General features: G+C 45.7%; 1 protein-coding gene across 1 annotated transcript in view; it reads right to left on the bottom strand.

Annotated features, from left to right (window-relative positions):
- DDB1 (damage specific DNA binding protein 1) overlaps window positions 1-16,615 on the bottom strand; it is a gene marked incomplete at its 3' end in the record, with an annotated part of 66,304 nt that extends 49,689 nt beyond the window's left edge. Inside the window, 3 exon segments of the mRNA XM_078769260.1 lie at window positions 1,051-1,167; window positions 4,275-4,423; window positions 16,447-16,615. Coding sequence (XP_078625386.1) covers window positions 1,051-1,167; window positions 4,275-4,423; window positions 16,447-16,507 — 327 coding nt within the window.
- Window positions 16,616-19,363: the final 2,748 nt, after the last annotated feature.

The raw sequence follows: 19,363 nt of genomic DNA, 5'->3' as shown, positions 1-19,363 counted from the left end.
TGTCATCACTGTCATCGCTTCCTTCTTGCGACATTGCTTTCATGGGATTTCCACAGCCTACATCACCCCTGTATTTGCTTATCACTTATCACCTCGTTTTTTAGCATGTTAAAGAATTAGCATTTTCCAAGAGATTTTGCCTTTCCTATCTGCAGTTCTACAGAGATATGATGTCCTCCATCGACTTGGGTTCTTTTCAGATCGTTCTACATTACATTCCTCCCCACAGAAGAGACAGTGTTTGAAGAAGCTAAACTCAACTGTCCTCCGCAAGTGCTTTGGACTTGTGCTTGGTCCAGCTGATGTTTCTTCACTCTTCCATTTTCTCAGGTGTCGCTTAATATGTTATTTTGAGAAGTAGGTACTGATACAGTTCTTGTGGCATGTGAAGGATTCTGCATCTTCATCAAGACGCTCACGAAAGCCATCACCACGTTGATAACTGGAATCACGAAAACTCACCACCCTGGATGACACCATGAGCTGCAGTTTACTGCTTTCACATATGATACACCGTGCCTCCATTATCTGTAAATGAGCATACAAATTAAGCGGCATCTAAAACTACTGCATCTTCTAAGTCTACAAAATTAAGTTTAGTGCGACCCCTGTTAGTGGAAATTTTGAATTTTCCATTTTTGCTTAGTTTCTCATCTAATTGCATCAAGGACAAATATTATTCAAATACAAAATGCTTCCACAGTCTCAACAACAATATACCTTGTAAAAGTGTCAAAAACGATAAAATAATAAACTAAATTATTGTGTCATGGCGGCCATTTAGAATTTTTGTGTTTCTAGAAAAATGCTCAAGGTTTCTCATCTGGCACTCAATGGATTTGGAATCAGCACCTACAAATTCACTAGAAACCACAAAAAAACATTATATATGTCACAAAACAAGGTTAATGTGAATTATCATTGAACCTAGCTTGGACTAATACTGAATATATGATTTAACATTGCAAAATCTCATCTAAAGATTAAAAAATAAAAAAAATTTGAAAAGGAATTTCTGTAGAAAATGTTTTTTTAAGCTCACGCCACAACCTGCACATTCCCATGTGCTCTGGTGACAATGTCAACTTTATCGCCATCTTGTTTGTATTCCAGGATGCAGGCATTGTACTTTGCTGTCAGAATGAAGAGAAGATCTTTGGCTTCTCCCTAAAAAAAACAAAGGGATACTTTACAAACATTTCCACCATACATTTTACAAGTCAAAATTGCCGGTTATAAGTAGCAAAATCAACTAGAAAGCATTTGAAAATGCAAAGCCCGTCCACATCTGTTTGTATTCAGACGTTGTCTCCTTCTTCCGTATGGTCAAAATAATGAAAACAGTTAAAAACTAGAACGGCACTCAGTAGAGAGCATACCTCCACCTGGTTGGCCATATCACTCAATGGTGAAGAATCACTTAAGAATTATACTAGCTGGACCCAGATCTTCACCAAAATTAAATCGATTCTTCCTTGTCACACACACAACTTGTCCACAAAGTTTCGTCCAAATCCATACCTAACATTTTGAGATATCCTGCTATGTATCGTTTTTTGCCCTATCTCCCAATGGTGAAGAATCACTTAAAAAATTCTAGAAGCCGGATCCGAAACCAGATCTTCACCAAAATCTAAACATTTCGTCCTTGTCACATATGCTACATCTCTGCTAAATTTCGTCCGAATCCGTCCACAACTTTTTGAGATATTTTGTTCACAAACGGACAGACAGGAGTGAAAACATAACCTCCATCCACCTTTGGTGGCAGAGGTAAAAAATACAAAATGAAAATTTATGATTTGATGCAGCCTTGACCTTTAGATGTAAAAAAGCAATTAGCTTAGAACTAGCTTTCGATTGATGAACCAATCAGCATACTGTGACCCACTATGGAAATTCTTAAAATTTTAGGTCAATTGGACAAAAACTGATGATTTTATGGAACCTTGACCTATGACCTACTGATCAAAAAAAACCAAAAACCCAATAGACTCATACCTTTTGATTAGTGAACCAATTCAGTGACCCGACATGCAAATTCTTTCAATTTCAGGTCAATCAGGTGAAAATTGGTGATTTTACACAACCTTGACCTTTGACCTTTTGATCTAAAAAAAACAATCAGCTTTTAGCTTTTGATTGTTGAACCAATTCAATGACACAATATGCAAGTTTTGGGTCGGTCGGTCGGTCGGACGGACGGACACACACACACACACACACACACACACACACACACACACACACACACACACACACACACACACACACACACACACACACACACACACACACACACACACGTGATTGCAAAACCCCATCTCTTGCTGCGCTTTGGATGGGCTAACAACAAGCCTCTTACGTCCTCGCACCAAATAAAGTTTTTGGAATGCTTTCAGATCATCACAACTGAGCTTCCAGGCAAGAAATAAAAAGGCTTAAGTAAACCAAGGGAGTGTGTGCATATAATATACGTACAGTCATACACACGCATGTACGAATAACACGTCTCACTTTATGGACATCAATGGGCCGCATTAAAACAATGCGCTATTTCTGGAGTCTCATGAATTAACTGTATTTAGCTCAAAGGACCGAGTCACATATATCGAGTCCATAAAATCTTACTTCCATATATGTGTATAGGTACATATCAAGACGTTCCTCTACAAATCACCAAACTTTGACTATCCAACGATAAATGGAATTCAGGCTACAAAAACAGGTATGTTAGAAAGAGGTAAGGAGTATAAAAGATGTTCCTGTAGAGTCCAGTTATGAACTAACGACTTCATCCATATTCTTGGGAAAATGCCAGGTGCATAAAAAAGGCCCCTTTATATGGTATGTACCATGTGGCAAACTATAGAAAAGAAGGAACATTCCATAGCTTGGAGAAAATGCCAAACAATAGAAAAGAAGGGACATTCCATGGCTTGTGGAAAATGCCAGACGATAGAAAATAAGGGACATTCAAAAAATCTCTTGTGCATGCTGGACTACCCTCGTGTTCTTAGGAACCAAGTAATGCTCTAGAAAAGTTCATATGAAGGTGTGCCAATTTGATTCATACAGCTGCATGAAGAAGTAAATGCATTTTCAATCCAGTTACAATCGCTTGGTTTCAAAGGGACCATTTGATTCATATAGCTGCATGTACAAATTTGCAATCCAGTTACAGTCTCACACATGCACATTATCTTCTGTGTTTTAGTTTTCAAGGTACACAAACAAAAAAAAAAAAAAAAAAAAAAAAAACTTTACAAACTGACGGGTTTTAACCTATATATGTAGGGCACCCACTGACATAACTCGGTTGACATAAATTATGACCTTGATCTAATTTTAAGGTCATGACCTAATTATAGATATTTTAACATTTTTCACCATAACTTGACTAAGGTTTGTCTAATACTCTAATCAGAACATAATTGCCCTTCCTAGATAGGCTATGCCTTATAGCAAGACGCATTTATCCTAAAATGTACATCATAACCCTCTGGGTTAAAGGCCAAGGTCCAATGGCGGTCTGAAAAAAAAAATGCGGTTTTCTTTTTCCCATCACTCAATTTTGCCAATGTGGAATTTTAAAGACCGCTTGACCTTCAAAGAAGTTCTTCCATCATAATAGTGTACCTCTGCTGAAGTTGTTCATCTGAGATTTGATTAGTGCCCTTGACCTACTTTTTTCAGATTGTGATCTAATTAAGCCAACAAAAAACGCCTTTTTGACCATAACTTGAATATATATTCTCTGATTTTCATGATGTTGAGTTTTAGGACAGATTGTAGATGGGGACATCTTTTTCGAAAGCAGCCATTAGGTGAATCACGGCTTACACATGCAGGACTGGAAACGGCCGTATGATGATGATGATGATGATGATGATGATGATGATGACGACACATTGTCTTTACCTAAATGTTGAAGGTCAAGGTCATATGGCAGTCCGAAAAGAATATGGCCATCATTGGATCACGGGCGCTGGTGGGGAGGTTACCCTTCGTGATCATAGATATGTCGAAATTCATTGCTATCATGAGATAAATTGGTCTTAAACACTATTCTTATTCAAGATACTCCATTGTATTCCTACATAAAGGGCCAAATTTGCAAAAATTACAAAACTTCAATGGGTCAAGTGTGGTGAACTGAGCTCTTCATTCACAATATCAAACTTGTCTTGGCAGTAAAAATGAATTCAGTGAATATTGTTGAAAAAAAAACAAAAAAAACATTCACGCCACAAGCCTTCTCTTCGCCAACACACCTGAGGACGGAAGAGCTCCATGACAGCCACTTTGCCATACATACAAAGTTCCTTGACAGGCCGAAGTCCTTCTGGCGTGACCACATAGATCTCTAAACGTGTGTTCTTTGCAATCAGCAAGTTCAGATCCTCTGCGCTGGTGAAGTGCCCTGGCATAAAACAATGCGGATCAATGATTTTACAATGAAAAGCCATTCAAAAATGTTCAAGTATCGTTTACAGCAAATTAACTCCTTAACTGCTTTACAAGCTTAGACATAAATGAACACATACAAGAGAAATTATAATAAGCACGGCTTATGATTGAATGATGCACGAGATATTGAAAATGCAAGTACAATACTAGAACGGCCCTCAGTAGAGAGCATACCGTTGCTAGGCTGAACTGGTATTCCACTGAAATCTTTGCCAGGTATTCCACTGAAAGGCCGGTTCTGGATCCGGACCTGAACCAAAATCTAATCGGCTTGTTCTTGTCAATTACCCAACAAATCCAGCAAGTTTTGTCATAACTTGCCCGCAACTTTTTGAAATATCATTCTATACATCGTTTTTGGACCTATCATTCAATGGTGAAGAATCATTTAAAAATTCTCAAATCCACATCTTCACCAAAATAAAATCACTTTGTCCATGTAACATACCATACATACTGTTACAGATACGACTTTGATGGTATGGTGGGCCGAGCGGGATGGCCGCCGTATCCGTACAAGTTACCCGATTGTACTCGAACGTCGACGAAGCCGCGCTATGCTGGCTCAATAGGAAAGAGAAGACACCCGGCTGGGTTATAATGACACAATACGACACCAGGGGTTCAGTTCTCAAGTATATTCGTACGGAAAAAGGTTAGATTACAGGGACAAGAGGGAAACATAGGAAGGTAGGCACTTAGACACACTCTTATATTAACCCTAGACAGACCACAGATAAACGGGACAACGCTGACTCACACGGGATTTGATGGCAAGGAAAGCGGCAGTCGATGGCTCAGGTGCACCTGGCTCAGGGACAGAATCACGTACGGTGGTGTCCAGCAGATGCGGGGAGGTCGCTCAGCGCTCGTGGGTCGCGACTTGGGTGGAGATGCCGGGGAGGTCGCTCAGCGCTCGGGAGGGTGGCGTCTTGTCCTTCCAAGCTCGGGGCGCATCTGACGTCACGTCCGGCGCGGGGCCGCGTATATCCGGCGGGGAGTCACGCCCTCGCTCGTTAGCTCCGCCCCATATGGCATCGGCCCATGGCTTCTCATTGGGTGCGGGGGTTACCGGCTCCGCCCTTGACGAGGGGCCGACAGGGAGCCCCCTTCTGGGTAACCCCGTCGAGCACATGTTCAATGGCGGCCAACCGAGCCGGAGTGAGGACGCAAAGCCGCTGTTGTTGTGGTTGTTGTTGGAGCTTGAGATGATGGGAAGAGATGCGGGGAGGTATGGGAAGGTCCTAAACTCCTACTGGTGCCATATCATCACATTCTGGTGCAACGAAGAGTCATAATTAATGGAAACAAGTCCTTAACTGACATAGATTAAGAATAACTAGCAAGATGTCCTATAATTGTCTACGTGTGGTGCGGGGGACCTGGGCACGACATTTAATGGGGGAATGAAGGGGAAGATCGGCTCTAATGGGTGTTGTTTACAGACAATGGGACTAGGGAATGGGGTAAGGGGAGAGTTGGGGAGTATCGGAGAAGATAGGGGAATATTTACAAGCGGATATGGAGGTCAAATTCCATATTCGCAACATTGCACCCTTCTCTACCCTCGGGGCGTCCCGACCCGATAAATTTTTACCTACTTTAGTGTGGCACGCAATGTAGTTCCCTCTACTATTAACTCTACCCTGAGTGCGACAGTTTTATAGATATTCACAAATGAGTAAATATGTCCCCCTGCGACGTTGCACCCTTCTCCTCTCAGAAACACACCCACAGGATAACCGAATCCGGAAAGAATCCTCAAACTAAACATACAGCCGGTAGGGAGCATTATTTACAAGACTACGCTGATATTTACACTACGATCCAGGACCTGTCTTTGGAGGAACACATGCAGATGTTATGCATAGAGAGAGCGCGCTTGCCAACATCGATACACCAACCCACGAGTGCTCTGTGGCCGACGGCCTTTAATAACGTGCAGAGCACCCTTTCCCAGCATCAAAAGCACCACCCCACCACCAATCGGTGCAGTCACCATTGTTCATTGGAATAAAAATAACTTCAACAACCCCTAACCCTGCAGGTGTCTCTTGCTCTTCTTGTGGTGCACTTGGTGGTATTAACTATTAGTGGTTCACCTGTATGGCATAGGTGCCACGTTGATCCATAGGTCCATCCCCGGGTGGTGCTTGGCCGCAAACGAACTGCGGTCCATTGTGGGTGGCCACAAACATTGCGGTCCATATGGTGTACCGATCCAGGCAGCGAACAGCGAAAGTGCAGGCCCACAACTGCGTCGCCAGCACCTCTCTCTCCTCTCTCTCTACCCCAAAGCCAGATCCTCGGAGGTGGGAGACAACAGAAGAAACAAGTGAGTAAGGTGGTAAGGGCGCAAAAGTGCACGCAATGTAAGGTAATGCACACTGGGGGCACATGGGAACCAGGTGAGACAGGTACGTTCCTATCGTACGCCCCCCCCCCCACCAGGTAACCTACATGGCCCCTCCCTTACCCCTTACTGCATCCACACAACACAACACTACTCATAAACATCTACTTTACAAATCAACAAACATCCCTACTGTCTTCCCCGTTCCTCCCATAAACCAAATTCGTCTTCTCTCCCTCCTAACCAATCAAATTTGCCATTTTCAACTCTCATCAAAATTTGCCATTTTCAACTCAACATCAAAATTTGCCATCACCAATTCATCATCAGTCCCTCCTAGGGAGGGAGAGATGGAATCACCCCAATGTCTCATCCACGTCGTGATGCGTCTCACAAATCCAACAGCAATTCTCATTTCTGCAACACAAACAAAGAAAACACAGGTGTGGAGTCATCATCATCACCACAGGTAAGTGGCTGCGTATGGTGCGACAGGTTCATCAATCCTAACTATTTCCTAAATGACTTTAACAACTTTACACTACCCGGGGTCTTTCTCCGGCCAACCCATTGGCCCTCTTACACTATGGGTTCTAAAAACCAATTCCCATTGGCCAAACTGTGGTGCTCTTCAATTTGGGGTCTCACTCCCCCGATTCATCTCCCGGTGCCCTCGTACAATTTCTGGGCTGTGGCGTGTACCTCTCCCAGTGGGTCTACCCACCTGCACACCTCCACCACTGCAGTTGCCTCCGAGCTTACCTGCTCCTTACCCTAACCTAACTACCAGGGGAAGGCCCTCTGGCTCTCTCCCCACTCCGTGCCCTCTCTGGCACTGGGCTGCCCGATCCACACCCGGGATCCTCAGGTACCCACGCACAACTACCGGCTCCCAGAGCCCACCTGCGGCCTCACCTGGCCGACATCCTCACAGTGGTGGAGTGCCCAACCAACTACACACACTAACAGGCTACACGCCCAGCCATTTCCACAACACTAATGCACCCATTCACAACACCATTCTGCAACCGCACCACAAATGCCAATATCCAACCACAATTTTCCTGTACCCTCTACCTAACACTTACACTACCCGCCCCGGGTACTCGTGAAAGGGGTCCACTCTTCCCCCATCCACACCTTCGCACCACGCACACCACTCCATACCACTTACTCCAACTCTCTCCACACACCTGTACTTGCACCCTGTGCTCTCACACCTGGTGCCACCTGCACCCTTCTCTCCCCAAGCGCATTCGCGCTGATCCACACACTCACTACTCATACACTGCTCCACACACCTGTCCAATTGCACACCTGTGCAATCACACCTGTTCCATCCTCACACACACGGCATCATCCCAGCTAACTACTCCCTTCTGAAACTTGCGCTTCCCAGTCGTCCCTTTAAACTATTGCGCTCCCTCGTCATTATCATCCACTCTAATCTACCTGCGTCCCCACTACAGGTATCAGTCACTAACTAACCTTATCGTCACCTAATGTCAATCCTCGCTAGATCCCTACACACCATATCCTAACCCCCCCGGGCTAGTTTTCACTGCCATACACCCCATAAGCTATTGCGCATTTGCCCCCCTCATGGGAAGGGTGGCAGGGATGCCATCCCACCACATCGGGGGTCTCTCACTACCAATTTTGCACATCAAATTTCAACAAATCAAAAATTTGCCAATCACTACCCATCATCTGCCAATCACTACTGCCAATCCCTTGCCAATCATCAAATTTTGTTTTTCTCTAATTTTGGGTCCAAAACACTAACCTCATCACCCAGTCTACTCACTACTGCCTCTCGGTGCGCCAATTCCTGTCCAAAGCCCGGCTTCGTAAAGCCAAGCAATGGATGCTGGTTGTTTTGTGCCAGCGGCTGGATGCGTCCGGCACTCGGTGCAGGGAAGGAGGTTTACCCGGGCCGAGATCCCACGCACCATCTCGGCACGGAGCCATCCCATGGCTCGATCTCGGCCTGCCGGAATGCCTCACCAAAAAGTGGTCGCCATGACGACCCTTCCTATCCTGCCGCCCGCTCCGCCTGGTGGAGCACGGACGCGGCCGTTCAAAGCGAGGCCCAGCACGCACCGAGGGCCCGATTCGGCTATAAGTCGTTCTAAACTCTACCCCATCTAACGTCGATGCTTCACCTGCATGCTTACACCCCGCAGCCCGTTCCTTGCTCACACACCCAGCCGTGCCCATGCTCCTCGTACCTTTCCTTACACACCCAGGTACACCCATTCCACTCACAGCCTTGGTCACACACCTGACCACCGAACACTTTGGCACACATTCGTTGCTCGCACACCTCACCAATACACCGCTTCGCGCCCCCTCCGCGGTCACCTCCTCTGTGACAATCACAGGTGTGCTCTCATTCGCACACCCAACCACGTGCCTCACCACCAACTCCAGCGTGCATTCCCACTCACGCTCTACCATTCCAGGTGTGCATCCTTCCATCCCAGGTGTACATCCTCGCTCACCTGTCACAACTAACTCACGCTCCATGTCACTCTCACTACTTTCACCTCCATTCCTGACAGCGCACTCACCCTTACTCTTGACAGCGCACTCTTTCCTCATGCACCTGTCCGTCACACACCTTTCTCGCGCACACTCTCCCGTCACACCCTCTGTAACACTCACCACAGGTGTGCATTCTTCCTTGCCTTTGACAGCGCACTCTTTCCCCATGCACCTGTCCGTCACACACCTTCCTCGCGCACACTCTCCCATCACACCCTCTGTAACACTCACCACACCACGCTTCCATGTGCTCCCTCGCACACGCGCTACGACCGACTCACTCTCGCCAGCACACTCACTCCTTGGCACGCACTTTTTCCTCACACACCCCAGAGTCGGACTTTCTTGCACACCTCCTTTTTCGCACACCAGACCTGTCGCACACTTCACCAACGGCCTTTCACGAACACCCGGGTCCATCTCGACCCCCAAGCTTCTTAAATCCCCTGGCGCATCATACGCACGACCATATTGGTCACCACTTACACCGGGTCCTCTTCCTCTTCGCTTCTCCTCCATCACCTGCGAATCCCTCATCCGGTTAACGAGCACATCACGATCCAAACACAGACTTTGGACCAATTCTTTTATCTCCTCTTTTATCTCCTTGTTATCTCCTCTCCGTCGCTTCTTAATTTCGCTCACCCCTTCTTCCACTTCTTCTAATTTGTGCCTCACCTCTTTTATTCCCCGGTACGTCTCCTCAAGCTCGTCCTCCAAGGCTACCTTGACCGTTTCCATGTGCGTCCTCACCTGCCGGTCCTTCGTCTCCATTACCTCTATCACCTCGTCCAACCTCGTTGTCAGTCCCTCACGTACCATCTGACATTCCCTCTTTGTCGCTATCAAGTCGTTTTTAATTTCTTTTTGTGTCGCCTTTAAACCTCCTAATACCGCAGTGTTCCTTTGAACCTGCTCCACTAACTCCGTCTGTCCCACCGTCAGCTGCTCCACCTCCTGCGTCAGGTCCTCTATGCCCCCTTGTAACTTTACAGTCCCCTTTCTCACCTCTTTCTCCATGCGCTCCTTACAGTGCCTCACCTCCTCGCGCACTCCTCCGACCTCCTCACTCACTCCTCTTCTGATCTCCTCTCCCATCACTTGCATCTCCTGCCCAGATGCCACCCTCATCTGCTCCATTTCCTCCCTGTGAGCATCCAGTTTGGTTTCTACCCCCATTCTGACCCCCTCTATCTGCTGCTCCATTTGTTTAACTTCCCTTTCCGCTTGGTCCCTCATGTCCCTCAATTTGCCTTCCATACTGTTTTCTAACCCCTCTAACCCTTTTTGCATCCCTTCCATTTGATTCTCTTGAGCGGCCATTCTGTTTTCTACCCCCATTAACCCATTTTTCACTTCTTTTATCCCGTTGTCTAACCCCTCAAAATTATTGTCTATCTTCCCAAATTTCTTGTCTAACTCCTCAAAATTATTGTCTAACCCCTCACTGGTACCCCTCGCTTCGTCCCTCATTACCCCCATTTGCTCACTCTGAGCCCTCGCTTCGTCCCTCATTACCCCCATTTGGTTTCCCATTACCCCCATTTGGCCCTCTAATCGCCCACTATCAACCCTCATTTGGCCCTCCATCCTATCCATTTTTGCATTCAGTTGGGTCAAGAATAATCTGAGGTCAAACCCGGTTTGCCCAGCGTCCCCAGCCGCCACCGCAGGCTCGCCCTCCGCGGCGACGCTATTTTGGGACCCTTCAACCACGTGAGCGAGCGCGCCATTTTGCGCGCCCGCTACTTCGTGCGTGACGGCGCTATTTTGCGAACCTGCCGCCCTCACTGCTTCGCTCTCCTCCTGTCCCTCATTTTGGTCCTGGATCGACCCTACCTCACTCTCCCCTACCGGACCCCAGCCGTCTTGATCCGCCATAGCGCGACTTGCAAAATTCGAGTTTCGTAAAACAAAACAAATTTCGGCCGTTCCAAATTTTGACCAAATTTTTTTTTTTTTCCTCTATTCGTTTTTTTTTTTTCCTTCAAAATTTGGTCGGGCCTCGAATCTCACTCCCGACACCAATTGTTACAGATACGACTTTGATGGTATGGTGGGCCGAGCGGGATGGCCGCCGTATCCGTACAAGTTACCCGATTGTACTCGAACGTCGACGAAGCCGCGCTATGCTGGCTCAATAGGAAAGAGAAGACACCCGGCTGGGTTATAATGACACAATACGACACCAGGGGTTCAGTTCTCAAGTATATTCGTACGGAAAAAGGTTAGATTACAGGGACAAGAGGGAAACATAGGAAGGTAGGCACTTAGACACACTCTTATATTAACCCTAGACAGACCACAGATAAACGGGACAACGCTGACTCACACGGGATTTGATGGCAAGGAAAGCGGCAGTCGATGGCTCAGGTGCACCTGGCTCAGGGACAGAATCACGTACGGTGGTGTCCAGCAGATGCGGGGAGGTCGCTCAGCGCTCGTGGGTCGCGACTTGGGTGGAGATGCCGGGGAGGTCGCTCAGCGCTCGGGAGGGTGGCGTCTTGTCCTTCCAAGCTCGGGGCGCATCTGACGTCACGTCCGGCGCGGGGCCGCGTATATCCGGCGGGGAGTCACGCCCTCGCTCGTTAGCTCCGCCCCATATGGCATCGGCCCATGGCTTCTCATTGGGTGCGGGGGTTACCGGCTCCGCCCTTGACGAGGGGCCGACAGGGAGCCCCCTTCTGGGTAACCCCGTCGAGCACATGTTCAATGGCGGCCAACCGAGCCGGAGTGAGGACGCAAAGCCGCTGTTGTTGTGGTTGTTGTTGGAGCTTGAGATGATGGGAAGAGATGCGGGGAGGTATGGGAAGGTCCTAAACTCCTACTGGTGCCATATCATCACATTCTGGTGCAACGAAGAGTCATAATTAATGGAAACAAGTCCTTAACTGACATAGATTAAGAATAACTAGCAAGATGTCCTATAATTGTCTACGTGTGGTGCGGGGGACCTGGGCACGACATTTAATGGGGGAATGAAGGGGAAGATCGGCTCTAATGGGTGTTGTTTACAGACAATGGGACTAGGGAATGGGGTAAGGGGAGAGTTGGGGAGTATCGGAGAAGATAGGGGAATATTTACAAGAATGGGGGAATCACAAAATAAAATCACTTTGTCCATGTAACATACCATACATACAAACATAACCTGTCTGTCATGTAACACACCTCCCCACCAAATTTCATCCAGAATCCATCTACAACTAGTATACAACAAGAAACAACAGGCATTTTAAAGGCCATTTCCCCTGCAAGAGCGGGGGTTAGCCTTGCGGTCCCCATGACAATCTTCTCCATTTTGCCCCATTTTCTGCATCTCCCCTTGTTAACCCCCTTGCCCGCATTTCTTCTTTGACCATCTTTAGCCAAGTCTTTCTCGGTCTTCCCCGTCCTCTACTTCCTTCCACATTCATTTCCATCACTCTTCTCAACCAGTCACTTTCATCCTTCCTCAACACATGACCAAACCATCTCAACCTGTTTCTCTTCACAGCATCCATCACAGGCTCTATTCCCATCATCTTTCGCAATTCATCATTTGGCCTCCTCTCTCTCAACGATACTCCACACATCCACCGAAGCATTCGCATTTCCACCCTTTCCAGCCTTCGTTGCTGCTCTACGTTCATTACCCATGTCTCGCTCCCATAAATCATAACACTTCTCACACATGCAGCATACACCTTTCCCTTCAGCTTCAACGACACTCCCCTCCTCGTCAGCACGCCACTCAGTTCCCGAAACTTCTTCCATGCACATCTCACTCGAGCAACCGTTGCCGAGTCTGATCCACCTTCTCCATTCAGCATGTCTCCGAGGTAACAAAATGTTTTCACACCTTCCAGCTTCATGCCATCTCCAAGATCCAACTCAACATTTCCTCCATCTGCAGCTCCCTCTGTGCACACCTTACACTTGAATGTAGCTGCCACACTGGTTAATGACCCTCTCAAACCACTACATTTTTGATGAACCCACTCAGCGCACATTGTACATTGAATGGAATTCACTCCGACACCCTTCCTGCACACAGCACATGGCCACTTCCCAGGTCTTTCCACCTCACCACATGCTTTACCACTTGCCATCACCTTTGTTTTTCCGATATTCACCTTCAGACCTTTCGTCTCCATACATTCCTTCCACTTGTTCATCTTCTCCTTCAGTCCATCCATACTTTCTGCAATCAACACCAGATCATCTGCATACAACAACTCCCACGGTAAACCCTCCTTTACGTTCCGAGCCAGCACCTCCATCACAGCTACAAATCGTAGTGGACTTAGTACCGACCCCTGATGCACTCTCACCTTCACCTCAAACTCACCACTGTTCCCGTCCTTCATCCTTCCAGCTGTGCGCGCACTTTTGTACATTGCCATCACTACTCTGATCAACCATTCCTCCACTCCTAACTTCCTCAATGCCCATGTCACTACTTCAAGTGGAACCCCATCAAATACTTTCTCCAGATCAACAAACCCAAGAAACAACTTCTTCATCTTCTCCATGTACTTCTCCTGCAACTGCCTCACAATAAAAAGCGCGTCTGTCGTTCCTCTTCCTGGCATAAATCCAAACTGCATTTCGTCGATCTTCACTTTCTTCCTTATCCTCCTCTCCAACACCCTTTCCAATACCTTCATTCCATGCTCCAATAACTTTATCGCTCGATACGAGCCACAGTCCAGAGGGTCACCTTTCCCCTTGTATAGAGGGACGAGGGTACTCAGTTCCCAATCCACTGGAATGCGGCCTTCTTTCTCCACCAGATTGCAGATCTCTGTCATTCTCTTCACACCCCAATTTCCCGCTGCCTTCAACATATCTCCCACAACGGCCCTCCCGCTTTTCTACTCTTCATTTCTTTAATCGCTTCCTCAACTTCCTTCTCGGTTATCTTCTCTGCCGGTCCTAAAACTGGGTTACTCTCTATGTTGCCATCCCATTCATTCTCTGCATTCAACAGTATTTCCATATATCTCTTCCATCTTCCTTTAACTCCATCTCGGTCCACAACGATTTGTCCCACTTCATCCTTCAAGCAACTCACCCCCATCACATCACACCTCTCTTTCGCTTTCTGCTTGGCAATCCTGAATACCGCTCTCTGACCATCTTCCAAATCCAAGCGTTCTCCCAACATTTTCCTACATGCCTCCTGCGCCTTTGCTACCTCTTTCTTTGCAGCCTTCTTGGCTGCCTTATAACTTTCATGCTCTTCCTTTTCTGCCCCCATACCCTTCGCCTTCTGCCACTCCTTGACTTTCTTCCTCTTCTCGTCAATCTTCTTTCCAACTTCATCATCCCACCACCATGTTTCCGAGTGCCTCGGTGGTCCTTTTGTCCATCCACATACCTCACCAATGGCTCCCAACAGACTATCTTTCATTGACATCCAACCACTTTCAAGCTCAACCACATCATCCTCTACCATACTCAGCCTCTCTTTTAATCCCTCCCTCACTGTCACCTTTCAACCTCCACACATTCATTCTCGGTTGGTACTTCACCCGCCGAGCTCTCCTCGCACCTTTCAACCTTATGTCGCAGACAACCAAGTGGTGCTGTGAAACAGCCTCCTCCCCCGGGATCACCTTTGTGTCTTGGAGGTGCCCCCTATCTCGCCTACGCACCATCAGGTAGTCAACGGTTGTCGTCGACCCACCTGACATGTATGTAACAAGCTTATTATCCTCTTTCTGGAACTGAGTATTACAAATCAACAAATCAGCTCCATCAGCAAACTCCAAAATCCTTTCACCTTCTCCATTTCTCACACCATATCCGTAAACCCCATGAACTCCCTCAAAACCATCCATACTCCTTCCCACATGTCCATTTAGATCCCCTCTTTCCACAACAACTTCCTTATTTTTCACGTTTTCCATCAGCTTCTCTATTGCACACCAGAACCTGTCGTTCTCTTCATCGCTCCGACCAACCTGCGGAGCATATCCCGAGATGACGTTCACCAAGAGCTTTCCAATCATAATTTTCACCATCATCAACCTTTCACTCACTCTCGTCACACTCACCACAGTCTACAAACTCCTCAGAAAACAGGACACCAACACCATTCACGCCCTCCGAGCACCCTTGCCACACAAACTTGTATTTCTGTCCCTGCCTACCCTTCACCATTCTCACACCACTTCCCTTCCATCTTGTCTCCTGCACACAACATATGTCCACTCTTCTTCTGACCAATACTTCCACCACTTCTCCTGATCTCCCTGTCATTGTCCCTACATTCCATGTCCTAAACCTCAGAAACCGATCTCCACGTCGGGCATCAGACTTTTCGCCGTCATAAATGGAGTGATTTCCACCCTTGCTTCGATCGGGTTCCCCACCTTGAGTTTTGACGAGAGGGAGTGGGGTCCCCCACGGGGTACTTCGGGCTGTACCCTGCCCATATCTAGTTGTAATTGTCATGGTTCTCTTTTTGAGGCAATTTTTTTATGGCCTCTACAACTACATTACAACAACTCTATTACATTACTACAACTCATTACTACAACATTACAATTACTACTTACATTACATTACAATTAATTACAATTACTACAACTCATTACTACAACATTACAATTACTACTTACATTACATTACAATTAATTACAATTACTACAACTCTATTAATTAAGCATCTACAACTAGTATGAGAAATCATATTCACAAACAGACAGACAGGGTTGAAAACACAGCCTCCATTCACCTTTGGTGGAGGTAATAAGCCAAATCCATCGATACCACATTTATAATTAGAGCGATTAAGTTTATTTCTGGTAACATCTCTACATAGGTACAAATTCAAAAGGTACAATAAACTAGTATCGGGTGAGAACTGCACGTACTACAACGCAATATAAAACGAGCAAACAAAGCACACGGGCCTAAAAACAATCCGTGGCATAATCATTACAACAGACATTTGGTACATAATATGCAACAAGAAACGGCCCAGGTGCAGGTGAAGCAGGTTTGCGCTGCGGGGCTGAGGGACGGGAAAGTGGAGATGCGCATTGTGTGTGTTTATGTGAATAAAGCAAACAAGCCGCGCATTGCACCTGTCACGCACGCGTTCACCGAGGTCGGTTTGTGTGCCGTAACGACGTAGTTGTACGACATCGTCTCTGCTTGCAGTAAACCAAACAGTCCAAACAGTCCAAACAGAGCACGTTACGGAGGAACCACGCTAGGCCGCACAACAACGAGCGCGTTGATTGGCTTGCCGGTACGGAGCAATCTGATTGGTTGATTGTTGTTATTGTTTATTGGTTTTTTAGAAAATCCCACAAATCTTCGTTCGTCGTTTTGTTTAATCTCCATTTATTCTTACAAATTGATTATTATATCTCAATAGAAGGAGGAAAGCCTAAGTAAAAAAAAATTTTTTGGGGTTAATAGACGCTTCAAAGTAAAGAAAATAGAAGCAACAATTTCCCAGCAAGGTGTGCTGTGGCACGGAGCACGCAGGCCGAGAATGGCATCCGATTGCTACGCTCGCCAGAGGAGAGGGTATTACATTTGAGGCCGTTTGTTACTTGCGAACACCGAAGATTTTTCAAGTGTATTGATTGGTTAGTCTTGTGCGTTGTTACTTGGCAAAAATTTTAATTTGACTAAGTATGTTGATCACTCCGGTTTGTGTGTTTGTCTGTCTTACTTGTAGTTGTAAGGTAACGTATACTTACTTGCCTGCAGGTCACAATTTCAAACCGATCTTCACGAAACTTCACCAAATGGTAGAGTTCGTGGTCAGACCAAATCCTATATGTATTTGAGGTTAAAATGTCAACATAGGCCAAAGGTCAACCACTTTTTCAGATTTCTAAAATCCTAAATTTTCATCCGATTGACTTGAAATTTGAATATGATTTTCATATCAGCTAATTCAATTCAACCAACAACTATTTTGGAGATCAACATAGGCCAAAAGGTCAACATAGGCCAAATGGTCAACATAGGCCAAAAGGTCAACAACCTTTTCAAATTTCTAAAATCTTCAATTTTCATCCGATTGACTTGAGATTTGAATCGGATTAACATTTCAGTTAAATTAATTCAACCACCAACTATTTTTGAGATCAACATAGGCCAAAAGTTCAACATAGGCCAAAAGTTCAACATAGGCCAAAAGTTCAACATAGGCCAAAAGTTCAACATAGGCCAAAAGTTTAACATAGGCCAAAAGTTTAACATAGGCCAAAAGTTTAACATAGGCCAAAAGGTCAACATAGGCCAAAAGATCAACAACCTTTTCAAATTTCTAAAATCCTCAATTTTCATCTGATTGACTTGAAATTTGAATAGGATTTTCATATCAGCTAACTGAATTCAACCAACAACTATATTTGAGATTAGCTTAGGCCAAAAGATCAACATAGGCCAAAGGTCAACCACTTTTTTACAATTATCCTAAATATTCCAAATTTACATCAGATTTACTTGAAATTTGAATGAGATTTTCATATCAACGAAATGAATTCAACCAGCAACTATTTTGGAGATCAACATAGGCCATAAGGTCGACATAGGTTAAACGTCACTGACATTTCCGAATTTCTAAAATCCTCAATTTTCATCCAATTGACTTTAAATTTGAATATAATTTTCATATCAGCTAACTGAATTCAACTGCCAACTTTTTTTGAGATCAACATTGGCGAAAAGGTCAACGCAGGCCTAAGGTCAACCACTTTTCTCAAATTAAAAAAATCCTGATTTGTCATCTGATTGAGTTGAAATCTGAAAAGCATTTTCATATCAGCCTACTGAAACCAACCACCAACTATTTTCAGGTCAATATAGGCCAAAAGGTCAACATAGGCCCATTTTCTAAAATTGTCAATTTTCATCCGATTAACATAAAATTTGAATACGATTTGCATATCAGGTCACTGAATTCAATCACCAATTATTTGTGAGGTAAAAAGGATGCTTTACTGAGTGTCATCCTACTTTGTTCTCTTTGCCAAGTGTCGCTCTATGAGTGATTTTTATGCCTCCACCGACGAAGGCATTATATTTTCAGGTTGTCCGTCCGGCTGTCCTTCTGTCCACTCGTCCGTCTGTGATAGGTTTTCGTTACCATGATAACTTGCGAACAGCTAAAGGGATCTTAGTCAAACTTGATGCAGGTATGTATAATGACGTAAAGATGAACTTGTAGCGGCTACCGCTGGGTTTTCACAATCGCCTTGCACCTATCAAGGACGCGGAGCGATCACCATGCCGGGCTCGTCCAGGACGCCCGGGCAAGCCCGCGCTCAACTTGCCAGGCCTCGGTCGGGACGCCCGGGCATGCCCGCCCTCAACTTGCCAGGCCGCAGCCAGGACGCTGGGCCACGCCCCCTCTCGCCTTTCCTGGGCAAACGCTCCGGGATAATATGTATATATATTGCTGCCCGATAAACGGGCTTTTCAGAGTGCCTGAGTGTTTGGTTTGATTAAAGCAACTCGGATGAATTCCAGCTTTTTGTCGCGTCCATTCTCCCGATCGACGTGGGAGCCCCAGCTCCTTCAAACTGATTATATTTTGGGGTCACGAGGTCAAAGGCCAAAGGTCATGTTAGGTAAAAATACTGTTCCCACAATAACTTGTGAGCCAGTGATGGGATCCTGACCACATTTGGTACACTTATGTAGAATGATGTAAAGATGAACTGATTAGATTTTGGGGCCAAGAGGTCAAAGGTCAAATTCTGTAATAGGTCTATAACTTCATAACAGCTGAAGTGATAAAATTCAAACTTGGTACAGATTTGTATAATTTTGTAAAGATTAACTGATTACATTTTGGGGCTCCCGAGGTCAAAGGCCAAAGGTCAGAGGTCATTTCAGGTAAAATGTGAGAACTTGTGAACATTTGAAGGGATTTTAATTAAGACTTGGTACAGGTATGTATAATGATGTAAACATGAACTGATTACATTTTGGGGTCAATCGGTCAAAGGTCAGACGTCATGTCAGGTAAAAATGTGC

This window comes from Myxine glutinosa, unplaced genomic scaffold (assembly GCF_964187855.1).
Source record: "Myxine glutinosa unplaced genomic scaffold, kmMyxGlut1.1 SCAFFOLD_1835, whole genome shotgun sequence".
Classification (NCBI taxonomy): domain Eukaryota; kingdom Metazoa; phylum Chordata; class Myxini; order Myxiniformes; family Myxinidae; genus Myxine; species Myxine glutinosa.
The sequence above is the reverse complement of the archived record's forward strand: the minus strand, read 5'-3'. Positions and strand labels throughout refer to the sequence as shown.